The sequence below is a fragment of the Drosophila rhopaloa genome, unplaced genomic scaffold (assembly GCF_018152115.1).
Source record: "Drosophila rhopaloa isolate 14029-0021.01 unplaced genomic scaffold, ASM1815211v1 contig_2, whole genome shotgun sequence".
NCBI classification, from domain to species: domain Eukaryota; kingdom Metazoa; phylum Arthropoda; class Insecta; order Diptera; family Drosophilidae; genus Drosophila; species Drosophila rhopaloa.
In genome coordinates this window covers 21,318,225-21,338,308 of record NW_025335083.1, presented here as the reverse complement: position 1 = coordinate 21,338,308, position 20,084 = coordinate 21,318,225, and the positions used below count along the sequence as shown (strand labels likewise).

General features: G+C 41.5%; 8 protein-coding genes and 1 long non-coding RNA gene across 12 annotated transcripts in view; 4 read left to right on the top strand and 5 right to left on the bottom strand.

The window, feature by feature from the left end:
* The first annotated feature begins 186 nt into the window (after nucleotides 1–186).
* Nucleotides 187–1,332, top strand: LOC108051692 (coiled-coil domain-containing protein 97). 2 transcript variants are annotated; one of them, XM_017133868.2, is made up of 2 exons: nucleotides 187–426; nucleotides 505–1,332. In XM_017133868.2, exons 1-2 carry the CDS (start codon nucleotides 232–234, stop codon nucleotides 1,315–1,317), a joined length of 1,008 nt encoding a protein of 335 aa, XP_016989357.1. In that variant the 5' UTR covers nucleotides 187–231; the 3' UTR covers nucleotides 1,318–1,332. The 2 variants fall into 2 exon arrangements, with proteins under 2 accessions (XP_016989357.1, XP_016989356.1); XM_017133867.2 differs by having other exon boundaries at nucleotides 187–1,332.
* A 72-nt stretch (nucleotides 1,333–1,404) lies between these two features.
* On the bottom strand, nucleotides 1,405–2,913 carry LOC108051690 (N6-adenosine-methyltransferase non-catalytic subunit). Its single transcript, XM_017133866.2, has 3 exons — nucleotides 2,751–2,913; nucleotides 2,167–2,683; nucleotides 1,405–2,110 (listed from the first exon to the last, which is right to left on the bottom strand). The coding sequence occupies exons 1-3, from the start codon at nucleotides 2,814–2,816 to the stop codon at nucleotides 1,500–1,502; spliced, it is 1,194 nt and encodes a 397-aa protein (XP_016989355.1). The 5' UTR covers nucleotides 2,817–2,913; the 3' UTR covers nucleotides 1,405–1,499.
* A 223-nt stretch (nucleotides 2,914–3,136) lies between these two features.
* LOC108051669 (tumor suppressor candidate 3) lies at nucleotides 3,137–4,953 on the top strand. Its single transcript, XM_017133840.2, has 4 exons — nucleotides 3,137–3,356; nucleotides 3,465–4,191; nucleotides 4,587–4,749; nucleotides 4,817–4,953. Exons 1-4 carry the CDS (start codon nucleotides 3,270–3,272, stop codon nucleotides 4,830–4,832), a joined length of 993 nt encoding a protein of 330 aa, XP_016989329.1. The 5' UTR covers nucleotides 3,137–3,269; the 3' UTR covers nucleotides 4,833–4,953.
* LOC108051670 (polyprenol reductase) lies at nucleotides 4,907–6,131 on the bottom strand. The gene has a single exon (XM_017133841.2). The coding sequence runs from the start codon at nucleotides 5,969–5,971 to the stop codon at nucleotides 4,991–4,993; it is 981 nt and encodes a 326-aa protein (XP_016989330.1). The 5' UTR covers nucleotides 5,972–6,131; the 3' UTR covers nucleotides 4,907–4,990.
* A 182-nt stretch (nucleotides 6,132–6,313) lies between these two features.
* Nucleotides 6,314–8,436, bottom strand: LOC108051668 (epsilon-sarcoglycan). 2 transcript variants are annotated; one of them, XM_017133838.2, is made up of 5 exons: nucleotides 7,749–8,425; nucleotides 7,165–7,566; nucleotides 6,969–7,076; nucleotides 6,744–6,887; nucleotides 6,315–6,680 (listed from the first exon to the last, which is right to left on the bottom strand). In XM_017133838.2, the coding sequence occupies exons 1-5, from the start codon at nucleotides 8,306–8,308 to the stop codon at nucleotides 6,569–6,571; spliced, it is 1,326 nt and encodes a 441-aa protein (XP_016989327.1). In that variant the 5' UTR covers nucleotides 8,309–8,425; the 3' UTR covers nucleotides 6,315–6,568. The 2 variants fall into 2 exon arrangements, with proteins under 2 accessions (XP_016989328.1, XP_016989327.1); XM_017133839.2 differs by lacking the exon at nucleotides 6,969–7,076 and having other exon boundaries at nucleotides 6,314–6,680; nucleotides 7,749–8,436.
* A 438-nt stretch (nucleotides 8,437–8,874) lies between these two features.
* LOC108051671 (dolichyl-phosphate beta-glucosyltransferase) lies at nucleotides 8,875–10,664 on the top strand. Its single transcript, XM_017133842.2, has 4 exons — nucleotides 8,875–9,119; nucleotides 9,185–9,353; nucleotides 9,571–9,967; nucleotides 10,097–10,664. Exons 1-4 carry the CDS (start codon nucleotides 9,054–9,056, stop codon nucleotides 10,437–10,439), a joined length of 975 nt encoding a protein of 324 aa, XP_016989331.1. The 5' UTR covers nucleotides 8,875–9,053; the 3' UTR covers nucleotides 10,440–10,664.
* Nucleotides 10,665–11,133: 469 nt separating this feature from the next.
* LOC108051639 (tyrosine-protein kinase Btk29A) overlaps nucleotides 11,134–20,084 on the top strand; it is a 46,269-nt gene continuing 37,318 nt past the window's right edge. The window contains exons 1-2 of the mRNA XM_044459393.1: nucleotides 11,134–11,650; nucleotides 14,311–14,580. Of these exons, the coding sequence (XP_044315328.1) occupies nucleotides 14,329–14,580 (252 nt within the window). The 5' untranslated portion in view covers nucleotides 11,134–11,650; nucleotides 14,311–14,328. The remainder of the gene's footprint in view (nucleotides 11,651–14,310; nucleotides 14,581–20,084) is intronic.
* Nucleotides 14,940–15,538, bottom strand: LOC108051638 (general odorant-binding protein 28a). The gene is made up of 2 exons (XM_017133788.1): nucleotides 15,044–15,538; nucleotides 14,940–14,979 (listed from the first exon to the last, which is right to left on the bottom strand). Exon 1 carries the CDS (start codon nucleotides 15,527–15,529, stop codon nucleotides 15,095–15,097), a length of 435 nt encoding a protein of 144 aa, XP_016989277.1. The 5' UTR covers nucleotides 15,530–15,538; the 3' UTR covers nucleotides 14,940–14,979; nucleotides 15,044–15,094.
* On the bottom strand, nucleotides 18,465–19,676 carry LOC108051640. 2 transcript variants are annotated; one of them, XR_001769625.1, is made up of 3 exons: nucleotides 19,457–19,676; nucleotides 19,290–19,397; nucleotides 18,465–18,867 (listed from the first exon to the last, which is right to left on the bottom strand). It is a non-coding gene; the product is annotated as an uncharacterized LOC108051640 (long non-coding RNA). The 2 variants fall into 2 exon arrangements; XR_001769626.1 differs by lacking the exon at nucleotides 18,465–18,867 and adding an exon at nucleotides 19,133–19,237.

The following is a 20,084-nucleotide window of genomic DNA, read 5'->3' as shown; positions in this document are numbered from 1 at the left end:
CTGAGGTTATTTTGCCGATGATCTTGTCATTATCTGAGAATTTACAGAAAATATTTGCGATATTCTATATTTAAACTTAAAAACATCTTGTTTTTAAATTAACCGATACTAAAACCGCCAAAATTTAAGCGAGAATGTCCCTTCCATTTCGCTGTGAGTGACATTGAAAGTGAGTAAGAAGAAGCATTTGTTTACATTTTATTTCACACTGTGCAATTTGCGTAAACAATTATGACGACTGGAGCCGAAGTTGAAGGAGATGATGAACACCAGGGCAACGCTAGCACCTCACAAAAACCGGAACTGCCCCCGGAGCTAATGGACATATTTAAAGCCCTGGCAGAAAACAACAAAATTGTCTTTAAATCGCAGCAAATAGATGACCCGGAAATTCCTTTTAAGGAAAAACAAGAAATAGCTCAAGAAGTATTCGAAAAGAACCGGGAGAACTTCCTCATAAGATTTGGACGCTTCCTGAATGTCCGACAACTCGTTTCCTTCCAGGATCTGGCCGTCAAAGAACCCATCAAACCAGAGGAGAATCTGGAGGAGATGTGTTTACTACTGGAGGATTTCAAGAGGAAACTTAGCACTCGATCAGTATCCATAAAAAATCGGAGGTACCATGCCATGCAGCAGCTCTTGGACAAGGGTGAATACTTCAGCGAGCACGAGATGATGCAGAGGGCTCCCGATCTTTACCAGGAGTTAGTAGGTCAATACTTAACGGAGGCAGAAAAAAAAGTCCGGGATAGTTATGATGTTAAAAACACTAGTTTTTCCGGAATACTTATGCATACTTTGGAGAAAAAGCAAAGAGATGAATTGCTTGAGGAAACACAACAGGAAACAGAGGAGGAAGTGGAGGCCAGGTGTGAAACTATTCCTTCCGCAGACTTTGAAGTCCCTGTGGCTTGCCGAAAACAATGGGGCGGATTTGAGGATGATGAGCCCGTTGCCTGCTCCACAAGTCGAAATGCAGAAGCGCGAGTTCCATCAAACATAGCTAAGATCTCCACACCAGAGTTCTATAATCCTGGGGAACGAGAACTGCTACGGCATGAGTTCCTGAGCATGATGAAGGAGCGCTTCTTGAGTGGAGAGGACAAGGACTTTGATTATACAGCCGTTGATGATAATGCCTTGCTTGATGATCTTAAGCAAATAGAGCAAGATGAAGAGGATGCCTATTTCGAAGACAGTGATGATGAAGAGGAACTGGGAGAGCACACAACGGAAGCGAAGGAAGCATCTAGCGAGGATGAGCTAGACATCTACATGAGGCATCTAAGCAATCACCATAGTCTGCAGCATTAGTCAAACAAAATACTTATAAAGGAGCTGCTGGAGGCTCAGAAAGAACAATTTAGACACTCTCGGAAATCCACAGGATATACAACCATATGCAGAATTAGCCTTTAATCTTAATCTTATTCTTAGTCTTAACAAATTTTGATCTTAGACACTAGAATACATGCAGTTGTTGAGTCAAAATCTGGCTATCTGGGCCTGCCACGACCACGTGGAAAACCACGTCCCCTTCCTCTCAATACCTTGCTGTTCGGGGGAGGACTCTTGGGCCTGAGGAGTTCAATCCTACTGGTGCAACCCGTGGCCGGGGCCTCAGCAAAGTAGGTTTGATACAGCTCCGAGTTGAAATTCGAGTTTGTCAGTTCGGGTCCCACAGTTAGCCATCCTGGTCGAATGCTCGAATCCCTGCCGAACAGATGCAATCGTCGCCGGCCCAAACAAAAGTGCTCGATGATGTGAAAGATCTCGATGGGCTTCTCGAAACTGCCAAACTCCTCTTCTTCCGAGATAATCAAATCAATGTCCACATTTGCGTGGATGAAATCACCATCTGTAGAGCGGCGAACAGTTCCCTTGATGCCCATCAGGCAGTGCTCCTTGGTGCGCTGAAAGACCGCTTTCGGTTCCAGCTGCTTGGAGTGTCCAGGCTTGTTAATGTTGGTCCGTATCCAGCAGATGTCCTCGCACCTGCGAAAACCCCACTTTTTCAGACAGTTACGACCCATGTCCAAGCCCTCGGACGAGCCGCACCACAGGAATACAAAAGATCGATGGGCGGCAATTTCACCCACATCCAAATCTAGCAAGAATCAGGGATATTAGCTAATATTGAAGGAAGTTAGACTGAATACTTACTAAGTATATCATCCCAGTTCCAGAAGACCCGAGGAGCTCCACCCACAGTGGCCACCGAAGGAGCTGCCCTGGCATATTCCTCCAGAGGAGGTTCAATCAATATAACATCAAATTTGGCGCCCAGGGTCTTTACGTCAAGTGATTTAAGGTCCGCCTTCAAGTACATAGGGGCAGATGCCGTGTCCTGGATGAGTTTGTCCTTAAGTTTGATTAGTTCTCTTAGCTTAGGATATTCTTCGAAGCGGTCCGCCAGGCCCACATCGCGAATGAAGTTCTGGGGACGCTGACCAGTGTCCACAAAGTGCTGGCAGTAGTCATTGTGCGGATTGGAAGACTGGGTTCCCTTGAGAAAGGTGGAAGAGTCCCTGTAAATGATTTCATTGGGCGCTTTTTTCGACGAAGAGGCTGCAGCATCATCCTCCTCGCGCTGCCCGCCAGTATTCAGCTGGCGACTGCTGTTGATGTCCTCCGCATTGCCCAGGACCTTCTTCAGCTCATCCACGCTGGACAAACCCAGCTAAGGAATACATAATTTATGAGTTAAACTAAGCACACATTGCTTTCTATATGGGTGGAAAACTTACAGTCTGCGCTAAAAGCAAACGCCTTTTGCGGGATCGCTCCTGGGAGCTCTTAAGCACATCGCTCATATCAGTAAAAGCAGTAAAAACGTCCTAAAATGTGTTTAAAAATCGTAATTTTAAGAAAACCTAAAATTAAAGACAACAAAATTCGCCGTGTAGTGACGGCACTCTGATAAAGCGGTATCGATAACAGTATGGGTTAGACAATCGTAAATTTAAATAATCATCCATTATAAATTGATTTACCTGCCGCTACCGTATATGTTCATAGACAGTACGATTAGTAATATTTCTACATTTAAATTTAAGTGATTAAATATAGCAAAATATATTTATCGATATATTTGCTTTGCCCACTATCAGACAATTGCCCGACGTGTCTATTCACAACGAATGACACGCAGTTGCCGCTTGCCATTCACAATCAGCTGCATGCGCCGGAAGAAATATTTTGGAACAAACGTTTTTTCTGTGATTTTGCGTTAAAATAGTGAAATTATTAACAAAATCGCCTGCAGGATGAAGCTGCTGCACAAGTCGCTGCTCAGCGGGTTGCTGGTGCTGGCGATTTTCGCTATTTACGCGGCCGCGCAGGCAAAATCGAAGGTTTGTTTGTGGCCACGTCACTTTTCCGGGGGATTCTAGCTCCACTTTTAAGAATGCCGGCTAAAGATAAAGCCAACATGTTTCTAATGGGTATCAAATGTCTTTCAGACGGGCCTCTCGCTTTCGGAGAAAGTACAAAACCTGGTGGAGATGAACATGAAGAAGCCGCTCCTCCGCTTCAATGGTCCCAAGTTCCGGGAGTACGTTAAGAGTGCCCCCCGAAATTATTCGATGATTGTAATGCTCACGGCTCTGGCGCCTTCGCGACAATGCCAGATCTGCCGGCACGCCCACGATGAGTTTGCCATCGTGGCCAACTCGTACCGCTTCTCCTCCACCTACTCCAACAAACTGTTCTTTGCCATGGTGGACTTCGATGATGGATCCGAGGTTTTCCAACTTCTGCGCCTGAACACCGCCCCTGTCTTCATGCATTTCCCGGCCAAGGGCAAGCCAAAGGGCGCCGATACCATGGACATCCATCGCGTGGGCTTTGCCGCTGATTCCATTGCCAAATTTGTTGCCGAACGCACGGACATCACTATCCGCATTTTCCGTCCGCCCAATTACTCGGGCACCGTGGCGATGATCACGCTGGTGGCCCTGGTGGGCAGTTTCCTCTACATCCGGCGGAATAACCTGGAGTTCCTGTACAACAAGAATCTGTGGGGCGCAATCGCCGTGTTCTTCTGTTTCGCCATGATCTCGGGCCAGATGTGGAACCACATCCGTGGACCGCCGCTGGTGCACAAGTCGCAGAATGGTGGCGTGGCCTACATCCACGGCTCCTCGCAGGGCCAGTTGGTGGTGGAGACCTACATCGTCATGTTCCTGAGTAAGTAATTGACTTAGTTTAGACTTTAATCCATAAAATCGCCACATAATCAAGATCGAGTTTTAGTATTTCAAGTTAAAGCATTATTTTTTTAAATCGAATAAAAAAAGAGTCGAATTTAATTGCGCTAACCATAAAATGGTCACAGTAAATTTTAATTTTAAGGGCACTCTTATTCAAAACTTTCTGGTTATCTTTAGATTTTAAACAATTTTCCTATTAAACTATTAGTTAACGCTATATTGTGAAGAAATTAATATTCATTAACAGTGACTATAAGTTAATTAACCTAATTTAAAATAAATCATACTAAACGGGAACTCAGTAAATCATAACTTCCAATCAATCTTGCCCTTAAGAACTTAGATTATGAACACATCATCTTTCCATTTCAGATGCCATGATTGTGCTGGGCATGATTCTGCTGATCGAGTCGGGAACCCCAAAGAGCCACAACAAGAACAGGATAATGGCGATGACTGGTTTGGTGCTCCTCACCGTTTTCTTCTCCTTCCTGCTGTCCGTTTTCCGTTCGAAGGCGCAGGGTTATCCCTATAGGTGAGCCATTATTACCGTATAACAAATATAACTTTTTTAACTTGCATTCATTGTTTGCCCTCCACAGTTTCTTGTTCAAATAGAATCGACTGAAGTCCTGTTCCAGTTCAAGTTCACCCTATATCGTTTTGTAGTTAAAATCACCAGCGAGCACACATTTTTCGTGCGTGTAAAACGACTTTAATAAATTCCACTACTAAATTATTTGTACAAAAATGCGAAATATTTCCAGTCTTCGGACTCAGAGCAGGAACGGAATGATGGCACGTCGGTTCTTCGGATACTCTCTGAACGTCTCCTTGTACCACTTGTGGGTTAGCAGAGCATTAATAGTTTGATTGCTGGCCACCCAGAGGAAGATGAGCCGCCAAATCCTCACGGGCATGTAAAGATCGGCGATGCAGAAGTACATGACCACCTCAAGGAACATGTGCGGAGACGAAATCAGATTGAATAGGCCACCCTTGGGCAGAAGATGCTTCTCCGTTCTGATGTTACCCGTCTGCGGATCCTTTCTCAGGTTTACCAATATCATGTTGCTGGCATATTGCTGCTGCCAGGCGATGAAAAAGACTACGAGGTAGAGTATTTGCTGTCCCGTCAGCTTGTCCAGGCTGAATTCCATTGGCTGGGAGCCGCGCACAAAGCCGGAAGTATTGGATAGTAAAGCTATTACGGCACCAAAGTAGTGAACATAGCCCACGGCATAGTGCGAAAGGTTTATCTTGCTCTTCGTGGAGAAGATCTGCATAAAGTTGGTCTCGTAAAAACGCCGGGTGCACTGAAAAGTCAGCATCAGTGTTCCCACACAGGCCGTCGTAGAATCGATCTCCACTTTTCGGTGACTCCTCCCGCCGCCCATGATGTCCAGGAATCGCAGGACATATTCTGGCGCCTCCTTCTGTTCCCGGACAGTCATTATGAGCAGATAGAAGCACAGCCAGCTCCAGAACAAGGCGAAGATATAGAAGTGCTTGAACCAGGACTTCGGGACCTCCAACCAGGCTACCAATGGATCTGTTTCGCCCTTGAAACTGTGCTTTCCATACCGAAAGGACTGACGTATACTATTCGGCAGGTACTTCTCCACGAAAGTCATCAATCCGCCAAAGAAGACGATCGTGGCGATGAAGGTGCCGAACATCATCTGCAGCAGGTTGATTTTGTACCGGTCTAGGAAATTTTCGAGGACCCCAAGGGCCCCAATGTTGTCCGGCGCCATTGCGAATAATTCTGGCCCAATGCAGCGCACAGAAACTGTAAAAACTTTCTCCAAAAACCGAAAACTTGCGGAACATTCATTTTAGAGCTGGAAAGAAAATCGATTTCCCAATCGATACATCGATATTTTGGTTGTCTCTGAAACATCGATTTCAAATCTTCAAATGTTTTATAATCATATTTAAATTAGGCGCGTAAAAGTTCTGTCGAGCTTATGATATTGAAAATTTGAATGTCAAGTATTTGATTGGAGTTTTGAACAGTTATTTGCGTATATACCAATAACAGTTTTAGACAATATTTATTTCTCCACTTTTAACATATTTTTATTATAAATGTGATTAAATTGATGTAAACCAATTTCTAAAAAACGTTCCTTTATTTGATTGCCTTCATTCTCGAACGGCAAAGTAAATTGGCTACAGTTTCATGCTTGCATATGTATATAAATTGATTTGATAGTTACGATATGGTTTGACTAGTTCGGCAGGTGTGAGTATTTGTGCAATTGATATAACGCTCCTCGATATTGCTTATTGAGATTTCAAAAGATCAGAGCCAACGCCTTTCAGCAGTAGAGCACTCGGGGCGATGTTTGTCAAATATCCACTCCATTCCTGCCTAGAGTGCCGCCCTTGTATGGCGGAGGTTTGGGACGGGCGTAAATGCTGGAGGTTCCACAATCCAACTGGTAAAAGCTATTGTTAGGACTGCAATACAAAAATAAATATGTAATAGTGAATACTTGATTATTTATTCAACATTTATCTAACCTTTGAGATCGCATGCTGATATTGTCCAGAAGAAAGTTCGGGTCCTTGAGGCTCTTTAAGGTGGTAATGGGTTGATTGGACTTGCTATCCGAACACTGGACCATCTGCACAGTTGAGGACATGGGATAATCGGAGTTCGAAGAACTGAAAAAGAAATGCACAATTAATAAGAATGTTCCAAGTGAAAAAGGGAGACAAAAAAATATATATCCATTGGAAAATCACCTCTCAGATCCATCATCCGCCCCAGAATCGCTTGACGCGCTGGGCGCACAGGACTCTTCGCAGATGTGGAAAATGTTGGCAAAGAAAAACTCAGAATGCGGATCGGAACTGAAGAGCAAAGAAACACAAGGTTACACAAATTTATAAAATTAAAATGGCACAAATAAATTTAGCAGCCTCCCAAGAGGGAACTCACAACTTATCGTGCTGGAAGCACAAGACGGCGGATAACATTCCGATTAAAACTGCGAAAATCACGCCCGGAATGGCGAAAGCGAAGGCGAACTCATCGATGTAATTGCGCTCGGGAACATCCTCCCTGGAGATGCCAATCCAGCGATCCTCCTGATGCTTCTGTTCCCCCGTCACTTGCTGCTCGCTTTGTTTGCCGCTGTGGAAGAGGATTTCCGTGGGCGATTCCATGCCCACCATGCGAAAGGCGCACCAGTCCAGCTTGAAGCCCACATTCTCGAAGATTTTTTGGACGGATGTGCGCTTATACGAGCAGGATGGCAGTTTGTACAAAGGACGCACTTCCTCCTGGAGCTCCATCAGTCGGGGTGAGAATTGGGCAAAGCTTCCCACGTGGACAATGACTCTGGAATAGGATACATAATATATTAATTAGAGGTTCCAGGGAAATCTCCACAGGTTTTAAGGTGTAAAGTATACTACCAAAAATATGTTGGAAGTCTAGAATCATAACAGATTGTAACGTACTTTTAGAGATCTTAAGAGCTTCTTTAATTCTTCAATTCCTGGCTATATATATGTACATACCCCTCGCGCTGCTGGGGTCTTAGGGGTAGACGTCCACCCATGTTCACGGCCGACTCCATGAAGACCACACTCAAGTCCTCCCTACTGTTTGGCCACAGGTCGTTCCGGAATATGTTGCGTAAGTTCTCCACCCTGCCAGGATCCATAAGGTGAACCCAATTCAAGTTGTTTATCTTCATCTGCACAACATTGGGCGTGCGGAACTTTTGGGCCACGAACATTGAGACCACGACGTGACGGGTTTCGTAATTCTGGCGATTCAGGGCCACCACATCCAGGCTGAGATCCTTTCCGGCCGCCGATTCCGGCGGAGTTCCGTAGAGAAATCCGGAGTGGTATTCATGACTGTACATATATCGCATCCAGCTGGGCAAATCGGGATAGCCCTTCAAGGAGGGTCGGTAGCGAAACTGCTGGCTGATGACCTGGTGTGTCCAATTAAACAGTTGCGGTTCGATTTTATACGTGAACAGCTCCCCCACATTTGCCTGTAATTTCATCCCCTCTGCTCCATTGTAGATTAAAGCTAATACAGCCACTATAAAGTTTAAAAACATCATTTTGTTTTGACTTATTTGAGGCGTTTCACAAGCACATTTTAATTGACTATAAACAAATTTGTTATGCCGACCAGAGGCATTGAAAAATTCCGAAAGTGTGTATCCAAATGGAAGTGATGTATTCTCCCAATTCGTTGTTTTTATTTATAAAGAGAGCGCCTGCGCCTTTTGGATTTGACATCAAGACACCTGTGACTAAGGTCAGTTTTGAGCTATTTGGTTCAGTTACATCTGTTTGGAGGCTTAAACAGTGAAAAAAATAAGGCAATCTTAATCAAAACTTGTTTTAAATTTTTCAAAATTTATTAACAATATTTTGTTTGCTTACGCAGATACATGTCTGTTGTTTCTTTTCAAAATATTATTAAATGCCTTCAAGTTAAATTATAAACTGCTCAACACATGTTTAATTTAAACATGCAACCGGAAAGAAATACTTAAAAGAGGTCCTGGAAAAATAATCAGTTATTTTGCATTTTTAAAATTTTTACAGGATCTAGTATTCTTCACGGCGATTGGCCATTTATCGATACAGACAGTCACAGGCGATCGAGTCACTGGTTTCAGAAAAGTGCCATCTCTAAATTAAGTTGACAACCCTAATCAGCTGCCTGTCGATTTGGGCTGAAATTCTTAGAATTCAATACGTGGCTTCGTTTATCTCGCACAAATTGGAGAAGTAATGTCTGCTCATAGGTAGCAGGTGCACCTGTTCAAATACACTACCCATTAAAATAGCCCTACGATGTGGTGCTGTCTGTGTCAGCTGTGTTTCGGTCTTCTATCCGCCATTGCGGTTGCGGCCCTGTTGGTAAGATCTTATAAACACAAACAACCGAATATCATTATCATTATTGATAACCACCGACTCAACAGATCGTGGCTGTGGTGCTCTACAAGACGAAGCCCTACCCCAATATCAAGAGGGATGAGGAGACCTTCCTGGACCCGCACACTATCAAAACAGTGGCTTTTCCCAGCCTCGAGGATTCCCCAAGTTTGGAGCTCAGTGTCATTGTACCAGCCTATAATGAGGAGAAGCGATGTATGTTGTCTCATTTGATGAATCACATTCAACATTTTATCTATTGCCTTTTATGATAAGTTTGAACTTATTTGCCGTGAATTCGTAGGCCATTTATAGTTTTTGTAGGTGGTTCTCACAAACTTTAATTTTGTGTGTTGGTACACTATCTCATTTAATATAGATCCTATACTATTGTTTGGGCATGAGTAATGACCACATGATTGTCAACTTTCAGTGCCTGCTATGTTGGACGAGTGTTTGGCCTTCCTGGAACAAAAATCTGGAGGAGATTCCCGCTTCTCGTACGAGGTAATCGTGGTGAGTGACGGCAGCCTGGATGCCACAGTGTCCGTGGCCTTGGGCTACTCGAAAAAGCACGGTGCAGAGAAGGTTCGGGTTCTGGAACTCACCGAAAATCGGGGAAAAGGAGGAGCCGTTCGCATGGGAATGCTAAGTGCTCGGGGTCGTAATCTGCTCTTTGCCGATGCAGACGGAGCCACTAAATTCCCCGACTACGATAAACTGGAGGTGGCCTTGAAAGAACTAGCTTCCGAGTGGCGAGACGATGGCATCGCCATAGGATCGCGGGCTCATTTGGAAAACGATGCGATTGCCACGAGAAGTTTTTTCAGGTAAGGAAATACACGATACTTTTGCGAAAGTCATTTATAACATACTGAGTATGTTCCAAATGTTATTTAGTCTTGCAAGGGCATTTCATTAGCCGAATCAAATTTTATAAAATATGACTTTTCTTACAGAACCATTTTGATGCACGGCTTCCATTTCCTTGTCTGGCTTTTTGCCGTGCGTTCCATTCGCGATACCCAGTGTGGATTCAAGTTATTCACCCGAACAACCGCCCGAAAACTCTTCTCTAGTCTGCACGTGGAGCGCTGGGCCTTCGATGTGGAGCTGCTTTACCTTGCCGAGCGATTGAAGGTGCCCATGTCTGAGATTGCTGTTCGTTGGACCGAAATCGATGGCTCGAAGCTGACGCCTTTCTGGTCGTGGCTGCAAATGGGCAGGGATCTGTTCATGATTTGGCTGCGTTATCTGGTGGGCGCCTGGCGGATTGCATCCATCCAGAAGAAGGAGAACTGAAGTGGAAGTGAAGGGGACCTCATTCCCATTATAAACTTGCATTTTGTTTCGAAACTGCTTTGCTGTCGTGCATTACCAAAACTCTTTTTAACTCTCAACTCTATTTTTGTAGGCATGTTAAAGTGTAAAGAATACTAACTAGTTAAGTACTTAAGTACAGTATTTTTTCAAATAAAAAAAGACTGCTTTGGGCAACGAAGCTGCGAATAATATAGCACACAGAGATTCCTTCAGAGTGTTTCAAACCTTTCTCAAGTAGTATTCAATTTGAATTATTATAAACCCCTATGTATGTGTGTACCAATGTAGGAATATCTTTAGTAAACAACTTAAACAACTTGGGAAAAATAGTTGGTTTTAATGAATCTTTTTAGCATCAAAATGAGTTTTCTTAATTTAATAATTGTCAAATGGTAGAATATAAAGTGGTATAAAGAACAACGGCTTAAGTGTAAACAAAACTTCGTTCTTTGATCAATAAACGAACCAAAATTTGAATTAAAATATCAGTGCTTCCAGTTTAACATAAATAACGAGTAGTTTTTAAATATTTAAAGTTAAATAAAAAAAATTTCGCGGGAAAAGAACAAAATTCGTGGAGGGGTCTAGTATATTTTGGAACGTGTTTAGTATTTCTTGGAGTAGTTAACCGAATCGGCTGTGGAGTACTTCTCCATCTAAAACTTGGTCACACTGCTGCGAAGTTGCGGCGGCGCGTTTAGTTCGGTTCTTATAAAATCGTTATTATTTAATTATAGTTAATAATTGTAAGCAATCTAAAGAAAGTGAAGAGCAGAAGACATATGAATATACATTATAAGTTCTGGTTAAACGATAAAACCTTGAAAGTGCAACTGCAACGGGGGTGCAGAAGTGAAAAATTCCAGGAATCCTACGTTGCGCCTGTTGCTCTCTTTTCTTTTTTGCGTGTGTGTGCGGGTGTCTGCACGTCTGTGTAAGCGTCTCAGCTGTGCCTGCGATATTATTTTGTTTATAAAGTTTTTTTTCGCAGTATGCAAATGCTGAACAAGCCGGTCGGTTGAATTTTCGTATTTACTCTCGACGCCGCGCAAACGAAAGTGATTTGTTGTTGTTACTTACTCGGTCTTCCTCCAATTGGAGAATTGTGATTTGTTGTTAGTAAAGTGTGTTGGTGTTGTTGTTATGCGGTCGGGTCATTGCTTCAAATTGCTCAATCAACGGCACTTGTGGTAAGCAGTGGCACAGTTATCAATTTTATTCCTTCTTTCGCTCTCTCTCTTTGTCCCGCTATCGAATTTCGTCTTTTGTTCTTTGTTTTATCAGCACTAATTCGATCGCCTTGCAAGATGCGCCTGAAACTATTGGGTCCTCATTAGAGCTGATAAGAAAAAAGGTCTCTAAAATTCTGTGAATTCTAATCAGACGCCCTTGTATTCCAGTTAAAGTTGCCTTTGTTTGTTCTCCTCTTTCAATTGAAAAGAAATTTGTAACGCACAAAAATAAATCAGTGTCAATTTAAATGATTATGCTCCCGCTCACAGACTAGTTGCGCTTCCTGTTGAAATTCCTAAGTAGTAGCATATATTTTTTATTTAAGAACATTTTATTCCCAAAATTACATATTATTTTTTAAAAAACGGTATGTTACTTATGTCTAATAAGAAACAAGACGATTAAAGAGATTTAAATATTAAGCCAATAAGATTTTCAAAAAGGAGATAACTTTGTATCTCGGATGATTGGATTTTTATAAATAATAAACTTACTCATTTTTTTAAACCAAATATTGTATGAATATAAATATATTTACATATATATAAATATAGAAAACCGGGAAAGTTTTAAAATTTCGCATTATTGTTCTTATTATTAAAATAAAGTTAACCAAATGATAATAATATTTAAAGGCAATTTATAATACAAATACTTATTTTCATTTTATTGAAGCTTATTAGTGAATCAACAAGACGCATAGATCACTTGATTTCCAATTAGACTGAAATTCTTGCTAAGGTCGCAGATTTTCCAGTCTTCTTCTTTATCGTCTCACGACTAGAAAAAGCGCGACAATAAACAAAAATTAAATGCAAAGCAGAATACAAAACTAAGCGCAACCATTTGCGTGGCGAAATTCAAAGTCAAAAACGAGTTGCCAGGCCACGCCCGCTATATGTATGTATTATATCCATGATAATATACATCCATGTATACGTAAATATGCAGCCCAGGTCTTTGGGCCTCTCGCTCCACCAAAAAGATTTATGTACACATTGCGCCTTCTGCCTTTTTGCCATCCTTTTTTCCTTTTTGTGCCTCGGCTCGGTCAGTGTTTATTTTATTACTTATGGCCATGCGCGTTGCGCTAAAGATTCTCTCAGCCCCTCTTTCTCTGAGCCCCCCACTCAGCCCCTGTTTTTGTAGCGGCTCTGCTTGATTAAAGCGAGGGGGTGGGGTGGGCGGAGTTGCAGCACCGGGAGAAGAAGAGGAGCAGTTCAGGAGATCCAGCCAGTTGTTGTCGCTCGAGCATTTGTCGCTTTTGTTTTGTCTCCCCTTTTTTCCTGACGCGTCTGTTCATGTTCTTCGGAAGGTCAGGGGAGGATTCGAGGGTCAGCAGGATAACAAAAAATTTTTTACCCGGGTTCGTGCCATTCAAAACTTGAGGTTTGTTAAATTTAAATAAATAAATTCATGACCAAACTTTATTATCAATTTCCGTTTTTGAAAAACTAACGACACTTTTAAGATATTTTAAAGTATATATTTTAAATTTATAAGTTCATAAATAAATATCGAAAATGAAATTTAATATTTTTCGAATGATATTTTTTGACACCTTTGAAGAGATTTAAATGATTTAAAGGCAGGAAAATTTAACATAAAATACTTTCTGCCATGTTTGGGATCATTTATTTCCTTCTCGACTTAACCGCACTCCGCTCTGGTGTCCTTCTCAGCCTCTTGTTAGCTTTTGTTGAAGTGTGATAATTCCCGAGATCGTATTGTAGCTGTTCCTCTGGTTGGAGCCTCAGTTTCAACGAGCGTGAGGAAAAGGGAGCGGGAAGTGGAATATCCCGCTTTGGGGGCAAATCCTTTAATCCGCTGTGCGCGACTTCAAGGTCAACTAGTTATCTTTGTACGAGTATATGCATATAGTATATATTTTCCTTATGGTCGGGGGCTAATTAATTGTCCGTTTAATCGTTCGATTTGCTGCTTAACTTGTCTGTCCACTCTGGTTCTTCTTTTTTGCACTCTGCTCTTCTCCATACCTGTATAAGCTAACTATATTTTCCCCTACTTTTCGCTATCCCATTCTGATTGATGTCAGACGGAACGCCCACGGCAATTAGTCAACCAGGTAACTCCCAATGCTCCAATGTTTCAGTGGTTCAATGTTCCACGGTCAATGCCTCGGGGGGCGCTCAAAAGATTCGCACGCCCACGCCCCCCAAAAATAGATTTATGGCCTTGCCTTCAGAGTGTGTTGTAACCAATTTTTTGTGTGAGCGCTTCTAATTTTAACCCTCTGTATACCAATGCGACAATATTTATGACGTTCCACAAAATGGCTCATAAAATAATTTAGAAATCTTTATTTAGCTATTTATAACATTATTTGAATTGTTAAATCATATATATAGGATCATTTAAAATTTTAATCTAAAAGACTTGTATTGGTGTCTCTTTTATAAACCATATTCTAACTTAAACTGTTTATCACTTGGTGTTTATTTTGTTCATGTAATATGCCCTAAAACTATAATTTTTAGTTAAATATCTTTCAAAAAATAACGACAAAGCTAAGGGTTAAAAACGTTTTTGCTTCGCTGTAAATATTAACATAGCTTTTTGGTAAGCTAATAATTTTATTCATTATCTTGTTTTGCAGACACTATTTCTTGTCAAGATGTTGGGCACAAAGCAGCGAAATTCACATGTCAATGGCAGCATCAAGTCAGCATCATCGCACCGATCGAGCAGCAAATCCTTTCAGGCAAAAATGGATAGAATGTCTGAAAGACTGTTTGACGTTGTGAAAAGCGGGTCGATGGTCAAAAGGGCCCAAAACAAGAAACGATTTACCCCAGTAAATTATAAACATCGATGGTTTGAGTTGACCAAGCGAACTTTCTGCTATTTCGATGTGGAAAATGTGGAGGTGAGTCATTTAATTATTGAAATGCCAACAGGTTTCATTTGGTAACACTAAATCACTTATTTGAATGAATCAACATAATCTAATTTGAATTAGCGAAAACAAAACGAAAATGCAGATACAATCTTAGTAGTAAATTTGTATTTTAATCTGATCGTTAAAATCACAAACTTTTTGCTGCTTTAACTAATTTTACAGATAATAGTCTGTATATAATAATAGAAAAGTGTAAAAAAAATTGAAAAATAACTTTGAATTGGACAACCTTCAATAAATAACCTTTAAATAATGTTCAGAGCCACAAAATAAGCCATCGGTTCTTCAACATATTAACAAATTATTTATTTCATTTTTTTTCACGTTTTTTAAAGGGTTTTGCTTCATTGAGTTACAAATTGAAATGTTATTTCTTGTTTTTTTCCCGCGTAGTCCTCAAAATAACGTATTTTTGGAATACATTTACTTCGCTTAACTTATAGCAGTGATTGTGGGTCCAGGTCGGGGGTTGCGGAAAGGACTACATAAGTCCGTGTTTGATTGCCTCGCTCTTGAAACAGGCTCCGTAAGTTTCGGCGGCCTCGCAGTGATCATCCGGCACAGCGATGGCAGCACATATTTCCCCGATCTCGATGGCAATCTTTAACTTGGCCGGATCGTTGCCTATACACTCCTTGGCCCTTTCCTTTCCGGCCTCCAAGTCCATCTTGCCATTGGCGTCGATTAGCCCAAACTTCTTCATCACGCAGGCTCGCAGGCACTTGCCGGCATAGGAAGAAGCTGGCTGCTTTTTGATTACCTCCTGCAGGTCGTCGTCGCCGGCTCCCACTTCCGGCATGCAGCCCTCGGCTGCCTCCATTAATTTGGCCAAGGCTGCCTTCTCGTCAAGGCCCTGCACTAGGGCACTGGCCAGGAGGATGGCTGCTGCCACAAGGAAGATTGGAGAACGCTGCATGTTGTATTGTGCCAATGGGTGCGGACTGAACTGACTTTTGCAGATGACACTCTCGCTTTTATATCCGAATCGGAAAGTCGCTCGCCTGTGAAATAATATATTACATCGTTTAGCAACCTTTGCAATGTTCGGCTAATTGGCCAAAACGCGATCGTTGTTAGACATTTTCCACTCAATGGAACAGCTAACAAAATTGAGCCGCCCCCCTAAGACACGCACATCCGTCGAAAAGTCGCCGTATATTAACACGATTTGCAATGTCATTCAAACACAATGATTTATTTATCATACTCAACCAGAAAATATATTATATTAATCTTAATTGAAATTCGAGTGTGGAAACCTGTGAACAGGTGATGACTTGTTGGGCGGATTTGATTCGAAGCTTAAAAAATGTTTGTTTCAAAAGTCTATAGGTCTAAATGTGCTAATTCGTTTGATTGGTTTATAAAACAATAAATGGTTACGATGGTATAACAGTTTATGTGGACAGTTTTCCGCTCATATCTGGAAAATGTACATTTTTGAAATTAGGCTATCAAAATACATTAAAAAATGTGGAAACATGGGGTTATATGCTCGACTAATGTATTTAGTTAAACAAGCATATTGCATCATCCAAAATTCGTAAACAATTTTGGTTAAACGTTTAGATCTCTATTACTTAAATTGCTAGATCAGAGATACTTTATTATAGGGGCCCTACCCGAGTGCAGACCAAAAAGAACATTTGAGTGGAGTTAGTCAGTTGCCTGGCCGACAATAGCACGTCTTGAGATTGGAAGGACTGGGAACTGGGCACTCGGTACTGGGAAATGGGAGAAGGATGAATTAAGGAGGGCCGTGTCATTATTCATGTTCAAGTGGGCATCTCATTTTGTCGTCATGGTTTCGTCATTTATTGCGTCGTTATTGCGGCACCTACCGGCTCGCAATTTTCACCACCCACCGCCCGGGAAAAGTTACTCTGCTCCGGCAACCGGCTGCTTTCGTTTCAAAACAAATGTGGCGTTCGCAAGTGCCCGTTTCGGAAAAGTCTCCAAGGAAGACTTCGGTCGTAGTCGGGCATCCAGTCTCCGGCTGGAAACTAACCACTGTGGGGGATGGAAAATACACACATATAAGCAGCTGTTAGCCGGCACAATGCCCGAAACCCACCCTCGAAGTCCTTGGGTGTAGACTCCGTGTCCTATCCCGTTATGCCGTTCCAATTGGAAGCGGAGTTTCCCTTGAGTTTCCCTCTGAATATCCTGGATGAAGTTCAGTAACCGCGGCAGGAGTTTCTATCCTGGCTTCGTCGCGTGTGGACGTGCGTTAGATTTTCGCCTAATTAATTTACCAACTCGCCGAGCTCTGAAATAATTGTTTCAATAACTATCAAACTTATTTGTGACGTTTAAAAATATATACCCGTTTATTATATTATTTAAAAACCGGGTTATATGTTATACTTTTCAAAATACAAACAGTTTTCTAATGCGCCGGCTGCTACCCTTGAAAATTTGATTGGTTTTCAGCGGCAAACTGAAACCACCCTTATTTCTCATGTTACTCACTATTTAAACAGATTTTGTTTATATTAAAACAAAATATAAACCAAATAATTTATCAAAAAAGAGTGCAGTTCATCCTGAAGATCTACCGAAAAGCAACCACCCAAATAAAACATTTAAATTGCAAATACCTTCCATGGCGTCGTTGGAAAATTTTTTGCGAATCTAACCGAAAGCCACCGAAAAAAAGAGAAGAAAACGCCCCACCCAAGGCAAAAGTTTTTCAAGTGTATCCAGCTGCCTCTGTGTGCGTGAGTGGTGCGTTTGTGTATGTGTATGTGCGTGCGTCGTAGTGCCGTTGTTGTTGTTTTCGCTGCTTTTGCCGCACCCCAAAATTTCGAATTTCGTGTGCCTGTGCCTAAATTAAAAGGATTATCCTGACGCCCAAAAGGACGCAGCTTTAGCCGTAGGTAAGCAGCGGGATGAAAATGATGAAATCCCTTGGGAGATACTAGTTTTATATGCTAAGTTTGAATTTCGTAATTGAATTAGATTGTGGGCGTTTTGTTCTGGGGATACGCCTAAAATTATGCAATGAAAACACATATTATGCTTCATTGGATTTGGGAATGCTTGGAAATTGTTTTTTCATTTTCTTATTATGGAAATGTTGTAATATAAATACAATTTAAATAAAAATAGACCAAATATTGGAACATATAACAATAACAAAAGTTTTATCCCAGAGCAGGACCAGAAAACTATGCAATAAAAGTGAAATAAGTTCCGTAAACTAGATTAAGCAAATGGTAAACAGTTCCCATACAAATGGGTAATGTGTGTTAAAAAAGTGTTTTGATTTTCCTAATTACTATGTTGAGTTTCAAATGCAAAGCCATAATTAAAGTGTAGAGGTTTCCTTTATGCCAATATTATAACTACGCATTTGTTTTTGATTGCACCTCAATGGAGCATAACTTAAGCTCCTTTTAAACGTAAGGAGACAGTCGGGTGTCAATCACTCTTGTCACTCTATCTCATCATTTTCCCATTCATTTATTCATTTCGCTGGTTTTCCTTTGCCACCACCGCCGCTTTTCTTTGTCCTTGCTTTGAGGGCTGCTGCGGGAGTTCGGGGGTTCGATGAACTCGTGTAGAAAATGTTCAATTAATTGATTGATTCGCGGTGGCTTCTTTGTGTGGTCCCACCCCTTTTGGAAAGTTAAGGATACATCCAGCTGCTTGGTCTGCCTTCCTTCCTGCCTTGTAATCCACTGTCCAAGCCTGTCATGTTTATTGGGGTCAGACCCTTGGACGCAGAACGTGCTGATTAATGGGTAGCCAGCAACAAGCTGAGCCGGGCAACTCATACACATAGCCACCTAGTCATTGCACTTCTACACTAGAACAAAAAAATATAAACAAATTCAAACTCCAAACAATTATAGAGCTTCTCTTCCTCTTTTAGAAGAACATTGCTATTAACTTGTAATAAATTGGTTTATTAAACAAGAATGCAGTAGGATTTTATTTATTTTTGCAATGCAGTGCCGCCCAGGCTTCATCATCATCACCGCCATCGTTGTCGTAGTTGTGTCATTAACCTGTCATAAAATTCTCAGCTTGGGCCAGGTCCCAGTTACAGTCGCAGTCCCACGAGTGGAAAAAGAGTGAAGTGAGGTTGGGGGGACTGGAGGAGAACCGAACCATCCTCTATGGCTCACCGCCGTGGTATGCTAATTGAACCTGGACTTTTTGTTTGCCAACACTTTGCAGTTCTCTACGCTCTCCGCTCCGTGCCAATGCGTTCGTTCTGCTCTCTAATACATTTCGCACAGATTAAGGCTGTAAATAACAATTTTGCAAAAGGAGGCGGGTCGCCATGCAATCCGCGTTAAATAGAGAAATGAACAGGGGGCGAAGTGTGAATAACGAATGTGGGAATGCACTTTCGTAGGCAGCTTCGAAAAAAACATAAAACAATAAATAAGAAAAAATAATATTCATAGAAAAAACTATTGAACCAGAAAGCCTTTTTAACAGTAATATTTTATTGTATTTCAATAGAAAATATTTTACAGAATTTAAATAATATTTCAATTGGGTAATTATGGTTATATAAAATTGTATGAAACATCTTTAAAATTTAGGCAATAAATTAAACACCCTTTTGAACCTTTCTTAAGCGTAACTCAATAATAATTTCTTTGGCTACCTATGGCTTGATGTATTAATAGCTGCGAAAGATAAATATATAATGTGCATACCCTTTATCCATATCTATTTCCGACCCATTGGCCACTGCCCTTCGGCTAATGGAGGTGCCATCTGCTGGGGAATGAGTTCCTTGCCACCTCGGCTCGTAAATGTAAATGCTGTAAAATGCTTTCCCCATTATTGATGTTTGCCTGTGAGAGTGTGCGAGGACTAATACCAATCCTGTCCGGTAGCCACTTTGAAAATGAATGCTCCTCCGCAGAAAAAAAACAACAAATTTTATGACTATTCGGGGAGTTTTTTTATGTTTCTACGACTCGCACTTTGGAGTTTGGAGCTCAGACTGCTAGAGCTGCTGATCAATCTCTCACAATTGTGAGGCATTCCCAATTAGACATTTAAATTTATCACTTTGCTGGCCGCAACCTCTTTCTTATTTTCCTCGCTTTTAAGCCGCTTCGGTGAAAGAGAAATATGTCTCTGGTGGGGATTATTACTCATCGCATGCATTTTAAAATTCTTCACGAATTGACACCTTTGGAAGGCCTCCGTCGAATGGCTTAAAGCTGATTTCGTAGAATTACAAAACCCGCATCGCTTTTATTTCCCCCTCTTCCCAATGCTGACAAATTAGCAAGCAAAGCTGAATATTTTTTATATGTTGGGTGGTCCCGTTTCCAATCGTTGTCTTTATGCCTTTATAAATCTTCTCGCTGCATTTTATTTAACACGAAATTGGCGCCAAAGCCAAAATGTTTTTGATAAGCCTCGTCTTCTGTGTTTTTATTTGGGTTGGGGAGATCTTGACTCTGACATATGTCGTTCCCCTTCGCAGAGCCGAAAAT

Bases quoted from the DNA above. Each gene is read 5' to 3' on its own strand.
- LOC108051669 (XM_017133840.2), top strand. From the start codon at position 3,270: ATGAAGCTGCTGCACAAGTCGCTGCTCAGCGGGTTGCTGGTGCTGGCG. The intron at 3,357-3,464 runs GTTTGTTTGTGG...AATGTCTTTCAG, and splicing joins CCGCGCAGGCAAAATCGAAG to ACGGGCCTCTCGCTTTCGGA. The intron at 4,192-4,586 runs GTAAGTAATTGA...TTTCCATTTCAG, and splicing joins CTACATCGTCATGTTCCTGA to ATGCCATGATTGTGCTGGGC.
- LOC108051668 (XM_017133838.2), bottom strand. From the start codon at position 8,308: ATGATGTTTTTAAACTTTATAGTGGCTGTATTAGCTTTAATCTACAAT. The intron at 7,567-7,748 runs GTATGTACATAT...ATCCTATTCCAG, and splicing joins AGACCCCAGCAGCGCGAGGG to AGTCATTGTCCACGTGGGAA. The intron at 6,888-6,968 runs GTGATTTTCCAA...TTTCTTTTTCAG, and splicing joins GCGGATGATGGATCTGAGAG to TTCTTCGAACTCCGATTATC.
- LOC108051690 (XM_017133866.2), bottom strand. From the start codon at position 2,816: ATGAGCGATGTGCTTAAGAGCTCCCAGGAGCGATCCCGCAAAAGGCGT. The intron at 2,684-2,750 runs GTAAGTTTTCCA...TGTATTCCTTAG, and splicing joins GTTTGCTTTTAGCGCAGACT to CTGGGTTTGTCCAGCGTGGA. The intron at 2,111-2,166 runs GTAAGTATTCAG...GATTCTTGCTAG, and splicing joins GAACTGGGATGATATACTTA to ATTTGGATGTGGGTGAAATT.
- LOC108051692 (XM_017133867.2), top strand. From the start codon at position 232: ATGACGACTGGAGCCGAAGTTGAAGGAGATGATGAACACCAGGGCAAC.
- LOC108051638 (XM_017133788.1), bottom strand. From the start codon at position 15,529: ATGCAGCGTTCTCCAATCTTCCTTGTGGCAGCAGCCATCCTCCTGGCC.
- LOC108051670 (XM_017133841.2), bottom strand. From the start codon at position 5,971: ATGGCGCCGGACAACATTGGGGCCCTTGGGGTCCTCGAAAATTTCCTA.
- LOC108051671 (XM_017133842.2), top strand. From the start codon at position 9,054: ATGTGGTGCTGTCTGTGTCAGCTGTGTTTCGGTCTTCTATCCGCCATT. The intron at 9,354-9,570 runs GTATGTTGTCTC...GTCAACTTTCAG, and splicing joins CTATAATGAGGAGAAGCGAT to TGCCTGCTATGTTGGACGAG. The intron at 9,968-10,096 runs GTAAGGAAATAC...CTTTTCTTACAG, and splicing joins GCCACGAGAAGTTTTTTCAG to AACCATTTTGATGCACGGCT.